Below are 21,171 nucleotides of genomic sequence, written 5' to 3' on the forward strand. Positions count from 1 at the left end.
TCAGAGCTGTGGCTGCTTCCTTTCTCAATGCCTGGGGTCCCTGCTGAGGACTTTCTCTAGCACCTTATAAATACAGCTCCATGGCTTCCAGCCTCCCACTGTGAGCAACGTGGGAGAGGAGGGAGATGGGAGACAAGGGCTGACTGAAATGGAAAGTCAAGAAAGGGCAAAACCTGATGCACCCCCACCACCCCAAGGCTGGCTTACTTACCCCTAGGGTGGGTCCTTTGCCACTGGACTTCCCTATCTTTGCTCCCCTGGTGTGGTTCTGCTGGGGCTTTCTTTCTCCCAAGTTCCCACCCCTACCCCCGCCTCCAGGTGATACCACCAGCCTATCTCCTCCGATGCCTCTATCCCCACCCTGTGCCCCAAATTCCTGCGGTTGGGAAACTGAAACACTTTTGCACCATCTCATCCCATTTCTCCCTCCCTCCCTGATGCACGGGCTCCCTCTCTGTTTCAACACATACTCTCAGACTCACAATTATAGCTCATTACCCTATCGATGGCTGGGCCCTGAGTCACTGGGGGAGGAACTCAGGGCTGCCCAGCCCTGTTACCTTCTCCTCCCAGGCCACAGTATAAGGAGTAGTGACAGGGAGGAGGAGGACTCTGGGAAGTTGGGGGAACTTGGGATAGGAGGGAGAGGGCTGCAGACCCAGAAAGGGGGAAGAGCAAGGGATCAGAAGGAAGAACGGGAGAAGGCAGGCAGACACAGAGGAAAAAGGGAAACAGCAAAAAGAAGCAAACTTGGGTGGAAAGAAGGGAAGATACTCAAGAGAGTGAGGGAGCTGGGGCAGAGATGGATTTACAGAGGTTCCTGGGCTGCCTCCTGCTGGCCCTGTGCCTAGGCAGCGGGGCAGCCATCCCACTGATGAATAGAGGGCAGGATGCTGAAACAGGCATCGGGGGGAACGTTGGACATGGTATCGAAGATACCATTGATCATGCAGTTCGGGAGGCTGTTGGCAAAGGGGTGGAAGAGGCAATGCACTCTGGAAACAGGGACGCCTTGGGCTCCGAGGTGGGAGATGCCATAGGCCATAGGTTCAGAGACACCATCTATGGTGGGGCTAAGGAAGCAGCCCATGCTGTCGGGAACACTGGGGGTGAGGCTGGCAGGCAGGCTGAAGGCATCATTCAACATGGACTAGATGCTGCCCACGGTTCCTGGCAGGGGATGCCTGGCAGCAATGGTGTTTGGGTGAGTGGTTGAGGAGTCGGGTGTGGAAGCGGGAGGTTACAGGCAGCTCCGGTGAGAATCTTGGGAAACATGTGAAAGGACAAATGGGTCTCCTCTTTGGGGTTGTCTGTGGCAGTTTCATTCTGCATTCTGCACACTTCCCCCACCATCTCAGGGGCTTTCTCTACCTGTCTCTCCCTATATTCTCTTCTGTCTTATGATTGGTCACCTGCTCATCCCCATCAGAGTCAGAAACGGCCACACTAAGTGCTGGTATGGTATCCTTGCAGGGAACCAATGGCCAGCCTCCAATTGGAGGCCATGGTATTTCTGGCTCTCAGAGTGGCCTCGGAGGCAATCCTGGAGGTTCCTGGGGCCAAAGATACCCTGGTGCCTCAGTTGGCAGCTTTGGAACCAACTCTCAGGGAGGCTCCTGGGGCCAAGGAGGCTATGGAGGGCCATTCAACTTGGACACCAATGCTCAGGTAGAGTAAGCTGCCCAGCCCTGACACTGGCCTCCCTCCTTTCAAGCCCACACTCCTAATCCCTCTGCCCTTGTGGACTGTGTGCTCACTTTCACCCTCCCCGCAGGGGGCTGTGGCCCAGCCCGGTTATGAGTCAGTGAGAAGCAGCAGTAACAACCAGAATGTAGAGGTAAGAGGAAGAATCTGCAGAAGAAGTGCATGTCTGGGTTATGTGTGGGTGTGTGACAGAAAGTGGTGGAGAAAGACCAAGTGGAAAGGCAGGGAGGGAGGGGTGGGGTAAGAGGAAGAAGGGTCAGGGAAGGGATGGATGTGGAAGGAGGCTAGGAAAAGGAAGGGAAACAAAGAGAAGGGGACAGGAAAGGAACGAGTTCAGGGAAAGAAAGCCCAATGATTCAATAGGAGAGGCCTGGCACGGGGAGACAGTTTGACTTCAGCTCTCTAAACACACCTGTCCTCTTCCCTCCACAGTGCACCAACCCTCCGCCCTCTGGCTTCCGTGGAAGCTCTAGCAACTCTGGGGTAAGAGAAGAGGGACATGTCACCCAGGGAGAAAACACAAACCTGGCTCACCTTAGCCAGGGAATGTGCCAGGGGTAAGAGAGGAAGGGGAGGGAGGGAGAGACTATGTGTGTTCTGGTCTTCATTCCTTGGCTCTGGTCTCTTGTGGCCCTTCAGGGAAGTAGCAGTTCACAGTGGGGCAGTGACAGCAGCAGTGGTGGCAGCAGCAGCAGCAGCTCAAGGCTCAACTGGGTGAGTTTTGCTGTATTATTGAAGGCTGGGATGGGGATAAGGTCCCTGCTGACAAGTTTTCCTGAAAGTTGCTGCAGACCCGGTGTGGTGTCAATGGCAACACTGGCTGTTGTCATCCTGGGGCTCTGAGCCTCTGTGCTCTACCCAACTTGTCCAACCAAGCAGCATTCCTTCGGTAATTTTTCCAGAAGAGGTGCCTTGATCCCTGCTTACTCTGTTGCCCCATCTTCCACTCCCCGACGGTGGAGATGTTTTATCCCCTGTCCAACCTTTATTACTGCAGTTCATGTCCACTTTGCAAGCTGACTAGAGCATAGGGTGACAGCTGGAGGAAGAGAGGTGGGCACAGAGAAATAGGACATTTGTTTGGGAAGCTCACAGGACAATGGGGGAGTACTGCATAGACATAAGGACACTTACAGAGCTGTGGTGTAGATGACACTGAGATGTGCAAGAAGCTGCCCTAACCCTCCATGATTGGTGAGAGGGCCAGGAGGGGAGCCACTGTCTGCCAGCTGCATTAGGTAGAGCTCCAGGAAAGGGGCTTGGAGAGAGGGAGCCACATCTGGCTTCTTCAGGGGCTGGGGAAAGGTGTAAGGCAAGAGGAGGGGAGTAATTGCAACTGGCCTTACAGTATAAGCTGCTTGAATTTACTGCTCCTTTTTACTACCCCCTCTTACTGCCATCTAGAAACAACCATTAGAAAATGCAAGGAATTTTGATCAAAATGGCTACTCAGGCTTCCAGGTAAGGACTCTCGGGGTCCCGGGAGTGCTGGTGAGAGAGGCAGGGGGAGGGCAGAACAAGTCTCAGCTTCCCTCTGATGGCCAGGATCACAGCTCCTGTGTAGGTCAGCTCCAGATGTTCTTCTTGACCCCTGGCATGGGTGGGGGTATGGCACAACAGCTCAGAATCCCCCAGACCATGGCACATTTCCAAATACACTTGACCACATCTGGGCTTCTCTGTGCTCAGAATCTTTTCTCAGTGACCAACTGGCTGAAGATGGGGAAGATATGGAGGTTGGGGAGAAGGTTAGAATCTGATTGGGGATTAAACACATTCTTAACACAGCTGGGAACTGTTTGGTCCCTTTACAAGTCCTTCTAAGACTGCGTATGAACATTTGGTTTTCTTTGAAGGGATCAAATACTGGTTCTTCCTCAGGCAGCAGTGGTGGATATCGTGGTGGCAATAAACCTGGGGTGAGTGTGTGGGGAGGAATTTAGGCTCTTTGGACGATGGCTGGGTTGCGAATGAGGGTGAATTGTTTTTGAGGTGGAGCTGACATAGACTAGCCTGTGGGTTAAAGTGCTGCGATTTGGGAGCTGAAATTGGTGTCCAGGAGGGGACTAAGATATGGTGTCCTTCTTCACTTCCTCCTATAGTGTGACAACCCAGGGAGTGAAGTCCGTGTGTCCGGAGGATCTGGAGGTCAGGTAAGAACCAGGCTGGTGGTAACAGCCCCCCCAACATCACCCTCACCCCCACCGTCCGGGCCTCCTCCTCATCGCTGGCTCCTTGCTCAGCTCTTCCTATGCCAACCCTGTCTGGAGGAACTTACAATGTAGGGGAAGAAATGAAATAAATGTATGCTCTGAAAAATACCAAGAATCCTCCACAAAGCTACAATTACAAATCCTTATGTGGTATGCCTCACTTTACACCCATAGCTGGGGCTGGAGAAAGCATGTGCAAAGCAGGCTTTTAGAAACATAATTGTTTCAAGTGTCCTCTAACCCAGCCAGTGAACAGGATTCAACGATGAACCCTACGGCAGAGAAGTGTTTTGTGTAGATTTACCCCCTAGTTATTTTGGAAATCTGGGCATTATGTCAACACTCACAGCACTCACAGGGTGTTATCCTAATGTACACTTGAATCTCCTGGAGGTTTTGTGAAAATGCAGGTTCTGATTAGCAGGATGGGGTGGGGCCGGGATTCTGTGTTCTTCAGGAGCTCCAGTGAGGCTGTCACTGCTGCTCTGCACTGGGGGAGGAGCGGGGAGCACACAGCGAGCAGCTGGTGGGGGCGGAGGATGAGAGGAGTCGGGGAGTGGGGGAGGTGAGGGGGTGTAGATGGAAGAACATAGCAGTGGGACAGTGGGGTTAGGTTGAGGAGGCTTTCTGAAGAGTTCCTCATATATTAGAGATACTAACATTTAATGAGTACACAGGCTTTGAGAACATTTCTTCCAGCTTGTAACTTTATTTCTAGTTTTTGGTATACCAAAGTCTCTCATTTGTAGATAGGTGAATATACTAATCTTTTCATCTTTGGTTTCTGCACTTGGTATGTTGTTGTAAAGGTCTTTATTTTCTTCCAGCACTCCTAATACTTGTATAATTTCTTTTTTTTTTCTTTCAATTTAATTCTTTAATCCATCTGAAGTTATTTTTGATATACTGTCTGGCCCTAATCCTCAATTCAACCAGATTTACGCTACCCTTTGGATCAGAGCTGTGTATTCCTTTATGAGGGAAAACCAGTTACAAACAGAAGGGAGGAAACTGACAAGATCTAATTAAATCCTCCCCACCCCCCAATACTTACTGATTTAAAATGCTAATTGTTAATACCTAAATATTTGGGGGGAGCTTCTGAGGGTTCTGCTTTGTTAAACTGATACATCCATTGTGGGACAGGATCCAGGGACCGCACAGTACACTCATACCTGCCAGTGCATGTCCTCTCTTGTCACCTGCCTTTTCCCATGTTTTCTTACTTATCCTTAGAGACTCATGCGTCTAAATGAATTTCCAAGTTATTTTGACAAGTTATCTGAGAGAATTGCATTAGGATTTTTAAAGGAAGCGTAGTAAACCAATACCTTAATTTGTGGAGACAACTCTAGGATACGTAAAAGTGATTTCTCATCCCTTAGGGCTCCAGAGGAGGACCAGGAGGCCCCAGCAGCATCGGCACCAGGGTAATGGGATGGCAGGCCTTGAGGGTCATCAGTGGGCTGGGGGTCAACTCTACAGCAGCAATACTGAGGGGGCCCAGGGAGTAGAGCATCCCTTATCCTGGCTTGATCCACATGGTAGCTCTTGGAGTAAGATGATGCTGATGGGCCTAGGATACACCATGCTTCACATAAAGTAATGAAAGCTGGATTGAAGAGGAGCCTACATCTAACCTACGAGGAGACTAGCTCATCCATTTGTATGCCATCTTAGCCCCTGCTGGCTCTCTAGCTAGCATCACCTTTGTGACCAATGCAAAACTTTGGTCTAGACTGAGTCCTTCCATTTAAATTAGTCTGGCTGATTCCTGCCTCAAAACCAGGGGCGAATCCAGTTGCTTTGGTGGCAAAGGACCTTCCTGCTGGAAAGGAGTAAAAACAGAGATCTATGTTGCCCATAAATATCATAAGTGAGCAGTAACCCACTCACAGGAGATTGAAACAAGAATTGCCAGGGAAGATGGAGGTACCCAGATAGAAGGGACTCTTTCTTGGGGTCCTGGGAAATCCTCTCTTAAGTTGATTCAGGAATTCCTCACACAAACCCTCCTATCTTTCCCTCTTGTTCTCCAACCTGCCCGCCTCCCTGCTAACTCTTCTCTATTTTATTTCTCCATAGGAAGTAAGCAGAGAGAGTAGTCACCTTCTTGGGAGCTCCCAAGGCACTCCTCAGGTGAGCCCAGGAGCAGGCAGGGTGGGCTTTAGGAGAAGGGATGGTTGAGTGTGGGGTAGAATGGTTGGGGCCTGGCGAAAGAAATATGAATATCCATTTCTTCTTGTAAGTTGCTTTGAATCTGTGTCACTCTCATCAGGAGACTAGAATGGGGGACTCACCTCCTCAATTCATTCATTCTCTCCTTCCTTCCAAGTGGGATCTGAGCTGTAATGTTTCCGTGAGGGGCAAAGCACACAAAACTTACAGAAGAATGGTCAAGGGGATGTATTTTTTGAAAACTATGTTTAAGAAAGCAGCATTTCAAAGTGGGAAGCTACTGAATTTTGAGTTAGAAGATGGGGTTCAAACTCTAGCTCCATCATTTACCTGTGTGTCTTCAGGAAAGTCAGTTAACTTATCTGAGTCCAGGCTTCCTCTTGAATGAAATGTGAACAGTGAAGCCGAACCTACTCACCTACTCACAGTTACTATAGAGCTTTCTGCTTGTAGCCAGGCCAAGGTGGTCCAGAGCAGGCTTTGGCTTCAGATATGGTGATAGACCCTGAGACAAGCTGCTGGATTTCCTTCTCTGTAAAAATGGAGTTATCTGCCACAAAGGAATGGGAAAGGATGAGTACAATACTCAGCAGTGGGACTGACACATTAGCTATTCTCATTGCTAGTGGTGCTTTTGGGGCATGGGGTGGAGGGAAGCAAGAATATGATTCAGGGGATGGAGTGTACAAATAGTGAGTAATTCTAAGAAGTCTTTATAGAGGTGGGAGTTTTGGGTGCTGTTTAAAGAAGGGAAGGCTTTACACAGAGGAGTTCCCAGCTTGAGCCAAGGCGGAAGTGAGTGGACAAAGATCAGGTAACAGGTGACCTAATTCCCGGCATACTTAAAGCCTTGGATATCAGTCCTCCTTTTCCTCATCAGGGGCAATGGTCTGGTGGAGAGAATGGAGAAGGTGAAGCCGTGAGTGGAATAAATACTTTGGTGAGTGGAGGCATTATGCCACTTTGGGATGGGCCCACAGTCTTGACACCCAGTTTGCCTGCCTTCCCATCCTGCCACTTGCTTACATCTCATCCCATTTCTCATCTGGTTCCTTAGAACTCACAGACGTCTCCTGGATTCCTCAACTTGGATAGTTTCTGGAAGGTGAGTTCTACAAACTTTCTCTGCTTCCTCTTTTGGAAAACCAGCCCCTGTCCCTTGCCCCACAGGCTGATGTCATTTTTCTGTACCCTTGACTGCTCTCTTTCTGGGGCCCTTAATCACTAAGAATATGATCTAGTTTGGTCATCCTCCTTTTTTCCCTCCTCTCCCCTCTCTGCAGAATTTAAAATCCAGGCTGGGTTTCATTAACTGGGATGCCATAAGCAAGGTAAGGGCTGGGAATGCCATCCTGATCTTTATGGAAGAGGGGGATTGAGAAGAAAGCTAAACTGTGTGATGAACTGGGGAAACAATGATGGCAATGGAGAAGGCCTTTAGGCCAGTGCTCAAAAAAAACTGAGGGGGAAGGACAGCAGAGATCTGAAAACAAAGAGGATCTCTCTCTTTTTTGGGGATAAGTTGGGGATGAGAAGAGAGGATGGGCCCCTTTTTAATGTCTCAATATACACACCTGAACAAGGTTCAGAACTTGGTTTCCCCTTCAAGACCTAGAGGAGAGTAAGTAGGCCTAATTCTCTGGAAACGAGGGGTATGAATAAGGAATCAAGGAGAGCTAAGGACCCACATGAAAACCGATACTCACTCCAAGAGAAAGAAGGGAAAAGAAAGTGAACATCTGCTGAGGGCCTGATGGTGATGGGTCTTAGTCTGAGTCATGCATGTACATGATCTTGGGCCTACAGCCCAACTGTCCTTCCTCCCATCCCATCCTCCCTCTTGCAGAGGAGCCCCTGGGCAGGATTATTTGTCCCAGAATAGCTAATGTACCTCGAGAACAGAGGAGGCTGGACTGGAACGGAGGGGATGAATGGCAGATGAACAATCCAAACAAATACCAAAGGCAGAAGCTGCAACCAGTGGTCCACAGATGTGTTCTGTTTGATCATCTTTTAAAAAAAAATATTGCTATGAATTGGCTGCCAAAGTTAAAAAATTTGAGAGACCTATATAATGATGTAGATGTCTGGTTTCTTGTGAAAAATCTGGCAACACTAGGTCCCACTTTCCATGAGGCAGTGTAGCAGCTGCAGCTGCCCCTTGTGACAGGGCATTTGATCTCCAGCAGTCAGGTACCCTCTGCCTGTCACGGTCAATTCAGCCATCCCACTGGCCTCTGCAAGCAGTTGAGTTTCTGACCCTTTATGTAAAAGAATGAAGACTAAGGATCCCAGCTCTCACAAAACTGTGCTCTTTATGCGGGGGAGGGTTGTGGTGGTAGGGAGGCAAAGAGAGAGCCCAAACCTCAGGAAAACCAAAGTCTGACCTTTTGGGAATAGAGTGGGGGAGTGAAAGATGGGAGAACACAGATGTTCCTAGCTGTAGTGGATTTCTGGTTAGAATGAACAAAATTACTGCCCGAGAGATATTCTAGGGAGAGGGGCAGAACAGAGCTGGGCATGGTGGAGGAGGAAGGAGCAGAGTCTCCCAGCCACAGTGAGTAGCAAGGTGAGAGGGCTCTAAGTAGTGCTCCCGGTGTGTGGAGGGGTCCTCCAGCCACGTTTGTGGCTTTGACTGAATGACCCTGCAGGTTTCTGTTGCAGGGGTCCATCTCCCCTTGCCTTGGGCCACTACTCCCCTGAATGCCTATTCTGAGAGCTCCCTCTTAGAATTTATTTCTTTGCCCAGGACCAGAGGCGCTCTCGCAACTCATAACCTCCTGAGAAGGAGTTACCAAATGGATAGGAGCCCTGCTCCCCATCCCCTTCCTATAATACTTCCATCTCATAACTAACCTTACCCCGTGTTCTTGAAATAAACCTTAGCTGCCCACACTCCCAGTCTCTGCTCCTTTTTTCTGTCTCCCTTATTGCTCTGGGCCAGGGAGGGGGTAGGGGCCTTGAAGGGGTCACTTCAGCCCTGCAGTTTTGGGAAGTGGGCTGAAAGTGGCATGCAAGTGAAAAGGTGGGAAGTTCCGGGAGCAAAAACTTCCAAGGTAGCAAGTAATTCTAGGAGTTTTGCTCTAAGTAATATTCTGCTAGAAAACGGGAGCGAGGGAGGAGGACACTGTATATGTGTTGGAAGGCAGCTGGGTTAATGACACCAGAGAGCTAGCCTCTCTCCCCCTGATGCCAAAAACAGTTTTCTGGTGTCCCTATAGACATGCAGTTTTCCTGGAATCCTAGTCACACTGAATCTCTGAAGGCTGAGAAATGGCAGTAGAAGGAGTTAGAGGGCTAAAGTAAGTAAGGCGTCCGGTCTCCTGCTAACCTGCTCCCCACCTTTCATCCACAGAGCCAAGTCCCAAGCCCCAGCACTCGAGCCCTCCTCTACTTCAGCCGCCTTTGGGAGGTATGCAAATTCTCACCTTTTGAAGAACTGGGGATTCTGGTCATCCTGTCTCCATGTCTCTCTCAAGGCATGTCACAAAATTTCTCTCCTTTTCCTTTTTGAGACTGACAACCTCACCCAAGTCTCATTACCAAATTGTATCACCGAATGCTGACAGCTCCCTCATTCTCCCATATGCTTGTCTTTAGCTAACCCCAAACCACACCCAGGCTCCAACCCCAGTTCCTACACCTGTTTTTTTTTTTTTTTTAATGTTTTTTACTGTGAAATATAACATATACACAAAAAAGCAATACATTTCAAAGCACATTTTAACAAGTAATTATAAAACAGATTTCAAAGTTTGGTATGAGTTACAGTTCCATAATTTTAGGTTTTTCCTTCTAGCTGCTCCAAGACACTGAAGACTAAAAGAAATATCAGTGTAATGATTCAGCAGTCATACTCATTTGTTAAATCCTATGTTCTCTGTTATAACTCCTCCTAATTCTTTGATCCTTCTCCGAATCTTTAGGGCTATTTGGGCTATGCCCATTCTAACTTTTTTATGTTGAAAAGAGGTGTTGACATATAGGAGGATGAGGGGTGGAATTAGTTGGTGTTCTTGGAGAGGCTGGTCCCTCTGGGTTTCAGGGCTTATTTGCGGAGGAACCATGTGGAGGTTGTAGGTTTCCTACACTTTATCTTGAAACTACCCCCCACATGCTGCCACATACTTCCTCCCTCTTGACCACTGATCGCTCCTTTGTCCTTCAGGATTTCAAGCACAACACTCCTTTCTTCAACTGGAAAGCCATTATTGAGGTAAGGGAGGCAGAATCTTGCGTTTGGGGGTCTGCAACTCAGTTCTGGGATCACTGGGCTCTGGGTCCTTGACAAACAGCTTGCTGATCCCTCTCCCTGCCCATCTCCCCCTTTCCTGCTGAGATGCCTCTCTCCCTTTTCCCTGTCCACTCTTTAAACAACCTTGAGCAGGGTGGGGATGGAGAGAGAAAAGCTGTGAGTCACTTTCAGAGGAGGTTGGGAAGTGTTCCCTAGGATAAAAGCCTGTGAGTTGGTGCCTTTACAGGCACAGAAACATGAAGCCAGCCACTCTCTCTGCTCTGCTGCTGTTCCTGCTGGGTTTTGCCTGGCTCGGGGGAGCCACAGCTGGGTGGGTAATGCAGCAGGAGCAGGAAGAGGGGAACCACAAGTTGGCGGGGGTGGAGGGGGTGGGGGGAGGTGACCTAGAACTACTGTCATGTGCTGGATAGAGGGAACTGGGGGAAATGCTGAAGGGAAACAGGCGAGCAGTATAGAATGGGTGGGTCAAGGGCAGGCAGGTGCAAAGGGTCTGAATATCTGGGTCCAGAGAGGGATGGGCAATCTTCGGTTCTGCAGAAGACTACAGCTTGCTCTGCACAGCTAGCAGCCTTTGAAAACAGAACTGCTGGGCACAGAGACAAGGGTTGCTTGTTCCACATACCTACGTGGACCAGGCATATGAGGCCAGTGAGGCTGGACAGGTGTGGCCGAGGGGAAGGCCAGGATCCCTCAGCTGTGTTCTGTCAGCCATGCATGCAGGACCAGTGTAGCCATGTCATCTGATTTTTCAAGAAAGGCTGGAAATCTTCTGCCTTTTAATTTTTTTTTCTTTTGCCTATTTTTTTTATTGTAAACCATTTTTTTATTCTTTTTTTAAATTTTTTTTTATTAATCAAAAAAAAGAAAAGAAATTAACACAACATTTAGAAATCATTCCATTCTACACATGCACTCAGTAATTCTTAGTATCATCACATAGATGTATGATCATCATTTCTTAGTACATTTGCATCGATTTAGGAAAAGAACTAGCAAAACAGCAGAAAAAGATATAGAATGTTAATATAGAGAAGAGAATTAAAATAATAATACTAATAAAAATATATATATATATAAAAAGGAAAAAGAAAAAAAACAAAAACAAAAGATACAAACACACAAACAAACAAACAAAAAACCATATTTCAGGAGCAGCTTCATTCAGTGTTCCAACCTAGTTACATTACACTTAGGTATTATTGTGCTGTCCATTTTTGAGTTTTTGTATCTAGTCCTGTTGCACAGTCTGTATCCCTTCAGCTCCAATTACCCATTATCTTACCCTGTTTCTAACTCCTGCTGGTCTCTGTTACCAATGATATATTCCAAGCTGATTCTCGAATGTCGGTTCACATCAGTGGGACCATACAGTATTTGTTAGTTTTGGGCTAGACTCACTCAGCATAATGTTCTCTAGGTCCATCCATGTTATTACATGCTTCATAAGTTTAGTCTGTCTTAAAGCTGCATAATATTCCATCGTAGGTATACGCCACAGTTTGTTTAGCCACTCGTCTGTTGATGAACATTTTGGCTGTTTCCATCTCTTTGCAATTGTAGATAATGCTGCTATAAACACTGGTGTGCAAATGTCCGTCTGTGTCTTTGCCCTTAAGTCCCTTGAGTAGATACCTAGCAGTGGTATTGCTGGGTCGTAATCCATTCTGCCATTCTATGTCTTTTGATTGGGAAATTCAGTCCATTAACTTTTAGTGCTATTACTGTTTGGATAATATTTTCCTCTACCATTTTGGCTTTTGTATTATATATATCATATCTGATTTTCCTTCTTTCTACACTTTACTCCATACCTCTCTCTTTTGTCTTTTCATATCTGACTCTAGTGCTCCCTTTAGTATTTCTTGCAGAGCTGGTCTCTTGGTCACAAATTCTCTCAGTGACTTTTTGTCTATAAATGTTTTAATTTCTCCTTCATTTTTGAAGGACAATTTTGCTGGATATAGGAGTCTTGGTTGACAGTTTTTCTCTTTTAGTAATTTAAATATATCATCCCACTGTCTTCTAGCTTCCATGGTTTCTGCTGAGAAATCTACACATAGTCTTATTGGGTTTCCCTTGTATGTGACAGATTGTTTTTCTCTTGCTGCTTTCAAGATCCTCTCTTTCTCTTTGACCTCTGACATTCTAACTAGTAAATGTCTTGGAGAACGCCTATTTGGGTCTATTCTCTTTGGGGTGCACTGCACTTCTTGGATCTGTAAATTTAGGTCTTTCATAAGAGTTGGGAAATTTTCAGTGATAATTTCTTCCATTAGTTTTTCTCCTCCTTTTCCCTTCTCTTCTCCTTCTGGGACACCCACAACATGTATATTTGTGCGCTTCATATTGTCATTCAGTTCCCTGATCCCCTGCTCAAGTTTTTCCATTCTTTTCCCTATAGTTTCTGTTTCTTTTTGGGATTCAGATGTTCCATCCTCCAGTTCACTAATTGTAGCTTCTGTCTCTTTAGATCTACCATTGTAGGTATCCATTGTTTTTTCCATTTTTTCTTCTTTGTCCTTCACTCCCATAAGTTCTGTGATTTGTTTTTTCAGATTTTCTATTTCTTCTTTTTGTTCAGCCCATGTCTTCTTCATGTCCTCCCTCAATTTATTGATTTGGTTTTTGAAGAGTTTTTCCATTTCTGTTCGTATATTCAGCATTAGTTGTCTCAGCTCCTGTATCTCATTTGAACTATTGGTTTGTTCCTTTGACTGGGCCATATCTTCAATTTTCCGAGCGTCATCCATTATTTTCTGCTGGTGTCTGGGCATTTGATCAGATTTCCCTGGGTGTGGGACCCAGCTGGTTGAAAGGTTTTTCTGTGGAATCTCTGGGCTCTGTTTTTCTTTTCCTGCCCAGTAGGTGGCGCTCATGGCGCTCGTCTGTCTGCGGGGCCCACCAGTAAAAGATGCTGTGGCTCCTTTAATTTGCCAATCCGAATCTCGCAGTCGGCCCGGGAAACCGCGCGTGGAGGGGGGGTCGCTGGTCGCCGCGGCTTGGGGGAGTGCCGGTCCAAATTGCCCAGCTGGCCCGAGATACCAAGCGTGACGGGAGGGCCCCACTATCCAACGTTCCCAGTCAGACCGGGGAGCCACGTGCGTGGAGGGGACCCCAGTCGCCAGCCGCCCCGGCCGGGAAAACGCGCGCCCCTCGGGTATCTCACTGCAGCAGATTCTCCCTGTCCATTCAGCCGTTCCAGAATGGGGTACGCTGTCTTTTTGGTCTCTGTCGTGACTCCGGGAGCTGTTTCATATTGTTTCTGTTTCTTTAGTTGCTTTTCTGGAGGAGGAACTAAGACCCGCGCGTCTTACTAAGCCGCCATCTTCTCCGGAAGTCCTGCCTTTTAATTTTTAGCAACTAATTTAAATTAAAAAAAAAATACATGCAAACCAAGCAAAATATGTCTGTGGGCAACCAGTTTGTGACCTTGGTGTTAGGGCTAATAGTAGGCCAGATTTCAGGGGTGGATAAGGCAGAGAGTTAAGTCTGAGTTGGGGAGAACAGCCTTACATCGTAGTGCGCATGTCTGTGTGTGTACGTGTCCTAGTAGAGAAGTTTTGACAGCAGGAGCTAAACTTCCTCCTTCCTACTGCTTAGAATTTACTTCTTGCCTTGATCTGGAACTGGGAGAGGGAGAGGAGGACCAAGGGGATCAGGGACATTTTCTGTGGCTTCATCTGCTTTCTTGAATTTCTCCTGTCTCTCCCCTTTTGACTCAGAACTAATCTAATAAACTCAGCTTCTATAGATAACAGCTTATCCTGCCCAGGACCCTGTAGTGACCAGCATGTGTGTACAGGGATTCAACCCCAATGAAGGGACCAGGGTTGGGGGAGGTAACGGGTGGGCTGGGGCTGAGGTGCCTGGGTCCGCCCCAGGAGGGTCTGTGGGTTACTGTTTGTTGTCCTAGCTCAGTCTTGGTCCAGAGCTGCCAAGGAATCAGGGGCATGGGTCAGGGTGAGGTTGACAAACTTGGTTCTCTACCATTGCTCCACAACTCTGAGTGTGGAAATCTGTGTCCTATGTTTTTCTGGGCCATCATTTTGTTTCCTCCAGGCTCCCTGCTTTCTCTGTAGGCAGCATTTGTCACATACTAGTGAGAGGGGTGCGACAGGATGAGGGTGGGGTGGGGACAGGGAAGGCTCATGCTCCAAAAGGAGGACAGAACCCAGGCTGTAGGATGCTGGAGCTCCAGAAGCCTGGCCAGGCCTGAACAACCATGGAAACAGACCAAGAGTGGCTCCCTTCTCTCCTTCAGGGTGCAGAGGCCTCAGCATTACAAAAGAGGGCAGCTGGTGCCGGGCAGGTGAGTGTCTTTGCCCTCAGACTCCTCTCTTGATGGCCCTTGGTCCCTTTCTCAGCCTTGTTCCTGAGTCCAGCCAATCTGAAATTCTCTCTCCTTCCCTCTTTATTCCGTAGTTTTCTCAGTCTGACCCAGGATGGCAAGAAGGGGCAGCTGTAACTTCTAAGGTAGGATATATGCTGCCTGATCACTTCCTCAGACTTCTGTTTTTCCCTTGGTCTCCTACTCTCACCTGTCAGTAACACTTGAGTCGCTGAGAGAGGTACCAAGGGAAGGAGGAGGCAGGGCCATCTGGGTTAAGACAATCCAGTGAGGTGAGGGTATGGGCTCTGGGCAGGCTGGAGCGGGGGATTTGAGAAAAGAGAACATATGACAAGATATGACACGAGGAGGGGAAAAGGCAGGGGATTTAAGAAAGGTTCAGTCAGGGTAGGGAGGTGGAGCAGAGCAAAATGCCTTTGCCCCCTCTCGTCTCACCTGCCTCTCCCCCTTCTCAGGCTTTCTTCCATAGAACTATAATTATAACCAGCAGGAAAATCCTACCACCTATGATAGGCAATACTCAGTCAAGACCTCTCCTAAAGTAAGACTTGTCCTGCTTTCCAACTGGTTTATCTGCCTGGGGAAGAGGTAGGGAGGGTTTTGCCACGGGGACCTCTATAAGTTAACTGAAGCCAAATCCTGTTTATTTCTGAAAGCCAGGCCTGCCTATTGTGTTGTAATGGAGACTCAGGTTCCCTGAGAGCAGTTTGGAAGTGGAGGGTAGAAGGATTCAATGGTCACCCACTCACTCAGAAAACCTTAAAAGGGAGCAACAGCTGTGTTATGTGTAGTAGAGAAAACCAAGAACCAATATCCCCTCAAAGAGGAATGTCTGGCTCTAAAAGATTCCATGACCCATGGCAAAATCAACAAACAGCCTTTTCCCTCTCTGCCTCTTTTTAATCGCCACCTTTTTGGGATGGGGTAGGGCAGACTAGCACTTCGGAGGTACTTGCCCAGGAACTTGAGGCTGGTAAGAAAATGGAAGCTTTATTCCATAGAGGAAACAATAGGAAAGAATATTATAAAGAATTTTGCTTCATTCAGTTGCAAAGAAAGCAATCTTATATATTCAGTAAACGAATGCACTAAACAGTTATGAGGTTGGCAAAGGAAAAAAACAGGCTGGGTATTTTCTTCCATCTTTCAGAACAATAAAGCTCCCTGTCCTTGGGGAGAGGACCTACTGAGAAATCAGGAACAACACAGTGACTGAGAGTAGATGAAAAGCAGCTAATACTACCAGTGGAGACCCACTTTGCCAAATACTTGGGGCCACTTTCTCACCACCCAAGCAGAAGGGATACAAACCTATCCTCTTTTCCCTCCCTGTGGTCAGTGTGTACTCAAAGACCATGTTCAATATCATGGATAAAAGGTACTTAGAATGGTAAATACGCTGTGAAAAAATATCCATGGGCTAGAGGTCCACAGCCAGACTGAAAGACCTGTTAGATAGTCCTGGTTTGAGCCTGCCATTGCTACTGGGCTTTCCTGTGCCCTGAGGACATGCAAGGAGGCAGAAAGAGCATGGTAGCCTCCATATTGCCACCTCTGATTTTTTTTTTTTTACAGGGAGGAGTCACTATTTCTTCCTCGGTGAGTATGGGGGCTCAGAAAATCTGGTTCTGAGAGAAGGGAGTCTGAGGCCAGAGGGTGTGGAGGGGACAGTATGATGTCTACTCAGACACACCCCTTGTCCTTCAGGCTTCCTGAGTGTAACCTGGCCTGCTGCAGTGGGCGAAGTTCTGGTAGGTGAGTGTAAAAGTGAGCTAGAAACGTGAGGCCGCACCTGGGAGCCAAGGCTTAGCCACCCTCAGGGGCAGTGCTGGGAGCATGCATTTCCTCAGCCCTCAGTTAGTGACACTAAGTCAGGTCTGCTCTGAGTGGATGCTTTAAAGGTATTGAGGAGGAGGAGGCCCTATTGGTGGGGTGGGTTAGAGAAAGACTCACAAAAAAATGTGCAGGGACACGCAAAAGGCACCATGTGAGTGAGTGCTGAGTGAAGGTCAGAACAAGAATCTACTGAGCAGAATTGCAAAATTTGCTTTAGGTGGGAGCAAAAGAGGAAAACTGTAAACAAACTGTGGGAGCACAGAGGCTAGATAAAAGAACACCAGATTTCAACAGACTCAGCAGTGTCACCGGTATTACTTGTTCCTCTCCTTCTAGAAGATAATATCCAATCATACTGAGGACCTGGAAAACATTGGTCATCAAGAAGCCTGACTGCGCTGCCCCCCAACTTGTACAGTCCTCCCATACTGTGCCAGCCCCAGCCTGGATGCTGACACCTCCTTTTTCGAGGTTGGGGACCTTGTCTGTTTGTTTTTTGTTTCTTCCCATCTCAGTGTGGGGTCTCCTTGACCACTGGGCTCATCGGATAAACTGGCCACTTTCTTCACTTATCCATCTTTGTGACCTGAAATCTCTGTGACCATTGTTTAGGAGGAACATCCTACTTTTGAGTTTCTCTGTAGAAAATAAACCTCAATCTTGTTCCCCAAAACTTTCTCAAATTTCATTCTTCAGTAGCATGCTGATGGCCTGGATGAGGGGAGCTGGAGGTGGGATTTAGGGGCAGATGATATGCCTTCCTCTTGGGTGTATGAACAATGGCAGGCTGAAAGAAAGGTGACCTAGGCTTTAGTCCTGACAAGAACTAGCTAGCTCATCTTGCTGTGCCTCAGTTTCCTCATTTATAAAAAAAATCATCTTTCGTCAACCTATAGCTCAATACCATGGTCACTGCACATAAGTAGTCATGGTTTTTCTGGTAGCCTGAAAAAGCAAAAGAGCTATTCCAGTCAGGAGATGGGAGTAAAGAGGTTGTTCAGAGAGGAGACCAGTCTCAGCAGGTCAGGGGAAGGGCAGAAAATAGGAGGAAGGGGCTGGTAGAGAATGTGCCTTGGCATATAAATAGACTGAAATGGGGATGATAAGTATGGGTGGGTTGACTTGTTTAGGATATTGGAGGGAACTAGTTATACCCAGCACTTTATCATATGAAGCTGCTCTGTGCTTTCAGGATGCTGCAGGGGTGGGGGTGGGGGGGCAGTAGAATTCTACTCCATTAAATTACTACTACATTATGTATCAGTGAAACAGGCAGAAGCTCTTGGTGTAGGCTGAGCCCAGGCTTGTCACAACCCGAGGAGCCCTTGGAGACAGGGCCACAGAGTCTACAGTTAGTGCCTGAGTCAGAGTCCCATCAAACCAGTGCAGCGTGCCCAAGTGAAGGAGCCCCACCCTTGTGTCCCCCTGACATGGCCGTGGTGACCAGGGAGCGCCTTGTCAGCCTAAGGGCCTCCTTCCGAGATTGCAACCCCCTGCCAGCTTTGGTCATTGCTTCATCCCTAGTGTATGAATAAAGGAACCTGGCCCAAAGCTGATTTCGGCAACTTCCCTGAAACCCACCCAAGAGGGAGAAAGATGGGAACTCCTTTGCTCTGCATCCTCTTTATAACTATGTCCTTAAATAGTAGCTATTATTTTGTATCCATCCTCCATATCCCCGCTCTGTAGGTAGGGCCTTGCAGTACCTCCTCACAGCCCCAAGGGGAGGAGAGGGGGCTGTTACAGAGAGAATACTCAATCCTTACCCCATGTAACAACCAGCTTCCTGGAACATGGGGTGAGAAATCAGAAATGGCTGGGAACTCAGTTCTCCTAGAACAGCGGAGATAGTCAACACAGTCCTGGACTTGGGGATGTTTCTGGTTGGGAGGGTTGAAACAGATCTTTAAAGTTTAAAGTAACACCTCTAAGGCCCTCTGGTGTAAAGGGCCCTCTAATAAAAGGGCAGACTGCCCTTTTCTCCTGCCAGGGCCTCTGCTGTAACCTCCTAACATCCTTGATTTTCATTTTTTTCTCTACAATCCATTGTCGAATGACAGGAAAGGAGGTAAATCAGACCACATGGCTCCTCTGCTCCAAAACCTCATCAAGCTTTTCAGCCCTGGGACCAAAACCCCAGCTCCTCTGCATGGCCTATGGCTCTGCGCAGTCTGGTTTGGGCCTCCCTTACCTAAATCATCTAGGACTTGCTGGGAAAATGCCCCCAGAGAACAGTGTTGTTCTCTGTCCCCAAGGAATCTGAGATCTTCACAGGGCTGGCTCTTCAACTGCTTTCAGGTCTAACTGGAAAGGTCCCTCCCCAGGCCATCTTAACCAATGTTACTTATCCAAAGATTATCATATTGCCCTGTTTTATTTTCTTCAGGGCACATATCATTCTCTGAAATGATCTGGCTTATTTATTAGTTTTTGTTAGATTAGGATCTGTCTCCTTCACAGGGATGTAAGCCTACAAGAGCAAGTACCCTATCTTGAATTCCCAGAGCCAAGAGCCAAAGTGACTGCTCAATTAATATTTGTGAAATAATAGATGAACGGGGTATCAGAATTAAGTGGGATCAACCCAGGAAGTCTTCCTGGAGGATGTTTAAGCAAAGAACACACAGGGACAGAAGCAGCAAAGGAAGAAACCAAACCTGCTGGGTGATGCAGCTGCTTTCTTGGCTATGATAGTAACACTGGCAGAGGGAAGAGGTGACAGGATAAGGATGACCAGAGTCCTGCTTCTCAATACCCTTCACACCATACCCCCTTGTCTCTAAGCCTTCTTGGCTTTTCATCACATTCACCAAGACCCCTAAGAAACCATCCTTCAAATCCCCCAATTCCCTCCCTAAACCCAGGAGCCAGGCTCCCTGCCCTGAGGTGTGTCTACAATGTAGCAATCAGGGCTGGGTCTGGTCTGCTACCCAAACTCAAGTTCTGACAGATCTGGGGTGGGGTGGTGTGGGGCAGGCATGTGGGAAAACAGGGGTTTACTGGTGTTCCCAAAGAGGGAACTAGGAAATCAACCAGTCTTGGCAACAGGGTGATGCAAAGGCAGCTCTATGACATCTATGTTACACATCCAAAGCAAAGTTGAGCCCCAGAAGATTGTCTGAATTGCTGGGACCCTCTCCCAACGAGCCCTGTCCCACCCCTCTCTTCCCTCATCTCCCTAACGACTGGATACTGAGGGGAACACAAATTCACTGAGGCTGCATAGATGGGAGGACAGAAGCCTGGAGCGAGACACTACATTCTAAAGTTAGCATTTATAGTGAAAATGCTAGCTGAAATTACCCCCGAATATTCATCAGGAAGATGCCAAATGGAAACAAATCATTAAGTCCAACAAGCCAATTTTCTCCCACAGAGGAGCAGAATTCTATTTCTTTGGTTGAGCAGATGAATTAGGGGTTTGTGTTTAAATGCAAATTTTTTTTAAAAAGTACTTCTCTTTGAAGACTAGAACCATAGTTGGTATGACAAGATGTTTATACTACAAGAGACTTCTAGAAACCAAGGCAACTTTAGGTTCATCCTGCGACATACACTCATTGAGTGCCACTATTCTCTTAGTTCTCTGTTTTCATTTTGCCAAGAATACATAGCTTAAGTCACTTTACTTAATGCGCTTATGCTTGGAGCTGCCACCCACGGCAGGATACCTGAACAAGGGGGCTAATGGGGACCAAATACAGCCTGCCTTCCATTCTCTTGAAAGAGGGTCTAATTCACATAAGATGCTGCACAGAATGGCTGAGACTCTTTGGAGGCCACTTCTCCATAGTGTGGCAAAGGAGCAATGTAGGTACAGGCTCTGGAATCCTGGTGTTTTGACTCTGGCCCAGCCCTGTGCTGGCTGTATGATTTGGGAAAGTTATTTAACCTCTATATGCTGTGGTCTCCCCACCTGTAGAATGCGGATAATTGTAACATCTACCTTCCAGGATAGATATTTCATATACTGTGATATTTCAGTGAGATCATGCATATGAAATGGAGCACATAGCACAATGCCCACCACATAGGAAACCCTCAATAAATTGTCTGTTGTTTTTATTAGCAGCACAGGTTTCCAAAGAGGTCAATTTGTTGCAAGAGAACAATCACAGATCAGATCATTAGGCCAAACAGATAATGGTGTTTGGCTCATTTGCTGCTTTGGATTTCCCATGTTGAAGTGCTCCTTTATTTACATGTCTAATTGTGTTTGATTATTTATTATCAGTTGTTTACCTTTTCTGATTTTTCGCTCTCCATTCCTGGGATTGACCCTATGCTGATAGGTGGCTAATGAGCTCCTTCATCACTGCTAATTAATTAATAAGAATTCATTACACAAAAATTCTTATGCCCTCCAGAAAATCTTTTGGGCTAATTCTACCCATCACCTGGCTTAGTGAATGCTCCTACAGTACTGTCTCCTTAGACCCCCCTGCAAAAGGAAGATGTGACTTGAAAACCATGGGGGTAAGGGGTGAGGGTCCTTCCTGAAGCTTCAGAGAGGCAGGATGTCTGTAACTGGGGCTGATGGAGGACAGCATGAGGACTGAACAGCAGTGTCCTGATCCTGCAGTTCATAGAGATTGCTCATGAATGACATCAAGCCCTCCCACTTTATACCTACATTG

The 21,171-nt window shown here is 47.3% G+C and overlaps 1 protein-coding gene across 4 annotated transcripts; it reads left to right on the top strand.

The window, feature by feature from the left end:
* Nucleotides 1-573: 573 nt before the first annotated feature.
* DMKN (dermokine) lies at nucleotides 574-17,207 on the top strand. 4 transcript variants are annotated; one of them, XM_077132117.1, is made up of 20 exons: nucleotides 574-1,204; nucleotides 1,474-1,668; nucleotides 1,775-1,837; nucleotides 2,137-2,187; nucleotides 2,344-2,418; nucleotides 3,109-3,165; nucleotides 3,561-3,623; nucleotides 3,807-3,857; nucleotides 5,303-5,347; nucleotides 6,003-6,056; nucleotides 6,976-7,035; nucleotides 7,153-7,200; nucleotides 7,379-7,426; nucleotides 9,451-9,507; nucleotides 10,264-10,311; nucleotides 14,612-14,659; nucleotides 14,773-14,823; nucleotides 16,274-16,297; nucleotides 16,406-16,453; nucleotides 16,871-17,207. In XM_077132117.1, the coding sequence occupies exons 1-19, from the start codon at nucleotides 803-805 to the stop codon at nucleotides 16,412-16,414; spliced, it is 1,449 nt and encodes a 482-aa protein (XP_076988232.1). In that variant the 5' UTR covers nucleotides 574-802; the 3' UTR covers nucleotides 16,415-16,453; nucleotides 16,871-17,207. The 4 variants fall into 4 exon arrangements, with proteins under 4 accessions (XP_076988232.1, XP_076988233.1, XP_076988234.1 ...); XM_077132118.1 differs by having other exon boundaries at nucleotides 16,406-16,449; XM_077132119.1 differs by lacking the exon at nucleotides 16,274-16,297.
* The last annotated feature ends 3,964 nt before the right edge of the window (nucleotides 17,208-21,171 follow it).

The sequence above is a fragment of the Tamandua tetradactyla genome, chromosome 16 (assembly GCF_023851605.1).
Source record: "Tamandua tetradactyla isolate mTamTet1 chromosome 16, mTamTet1.pri, whole genome shotgun sequence".
Taxonomy (NCBI): Eukaryota; Metazoa; Chordata; class Mammalia; order Pilosa; family Myrmecophagidae; genus Tamandua; species Tamandua tetradactyla.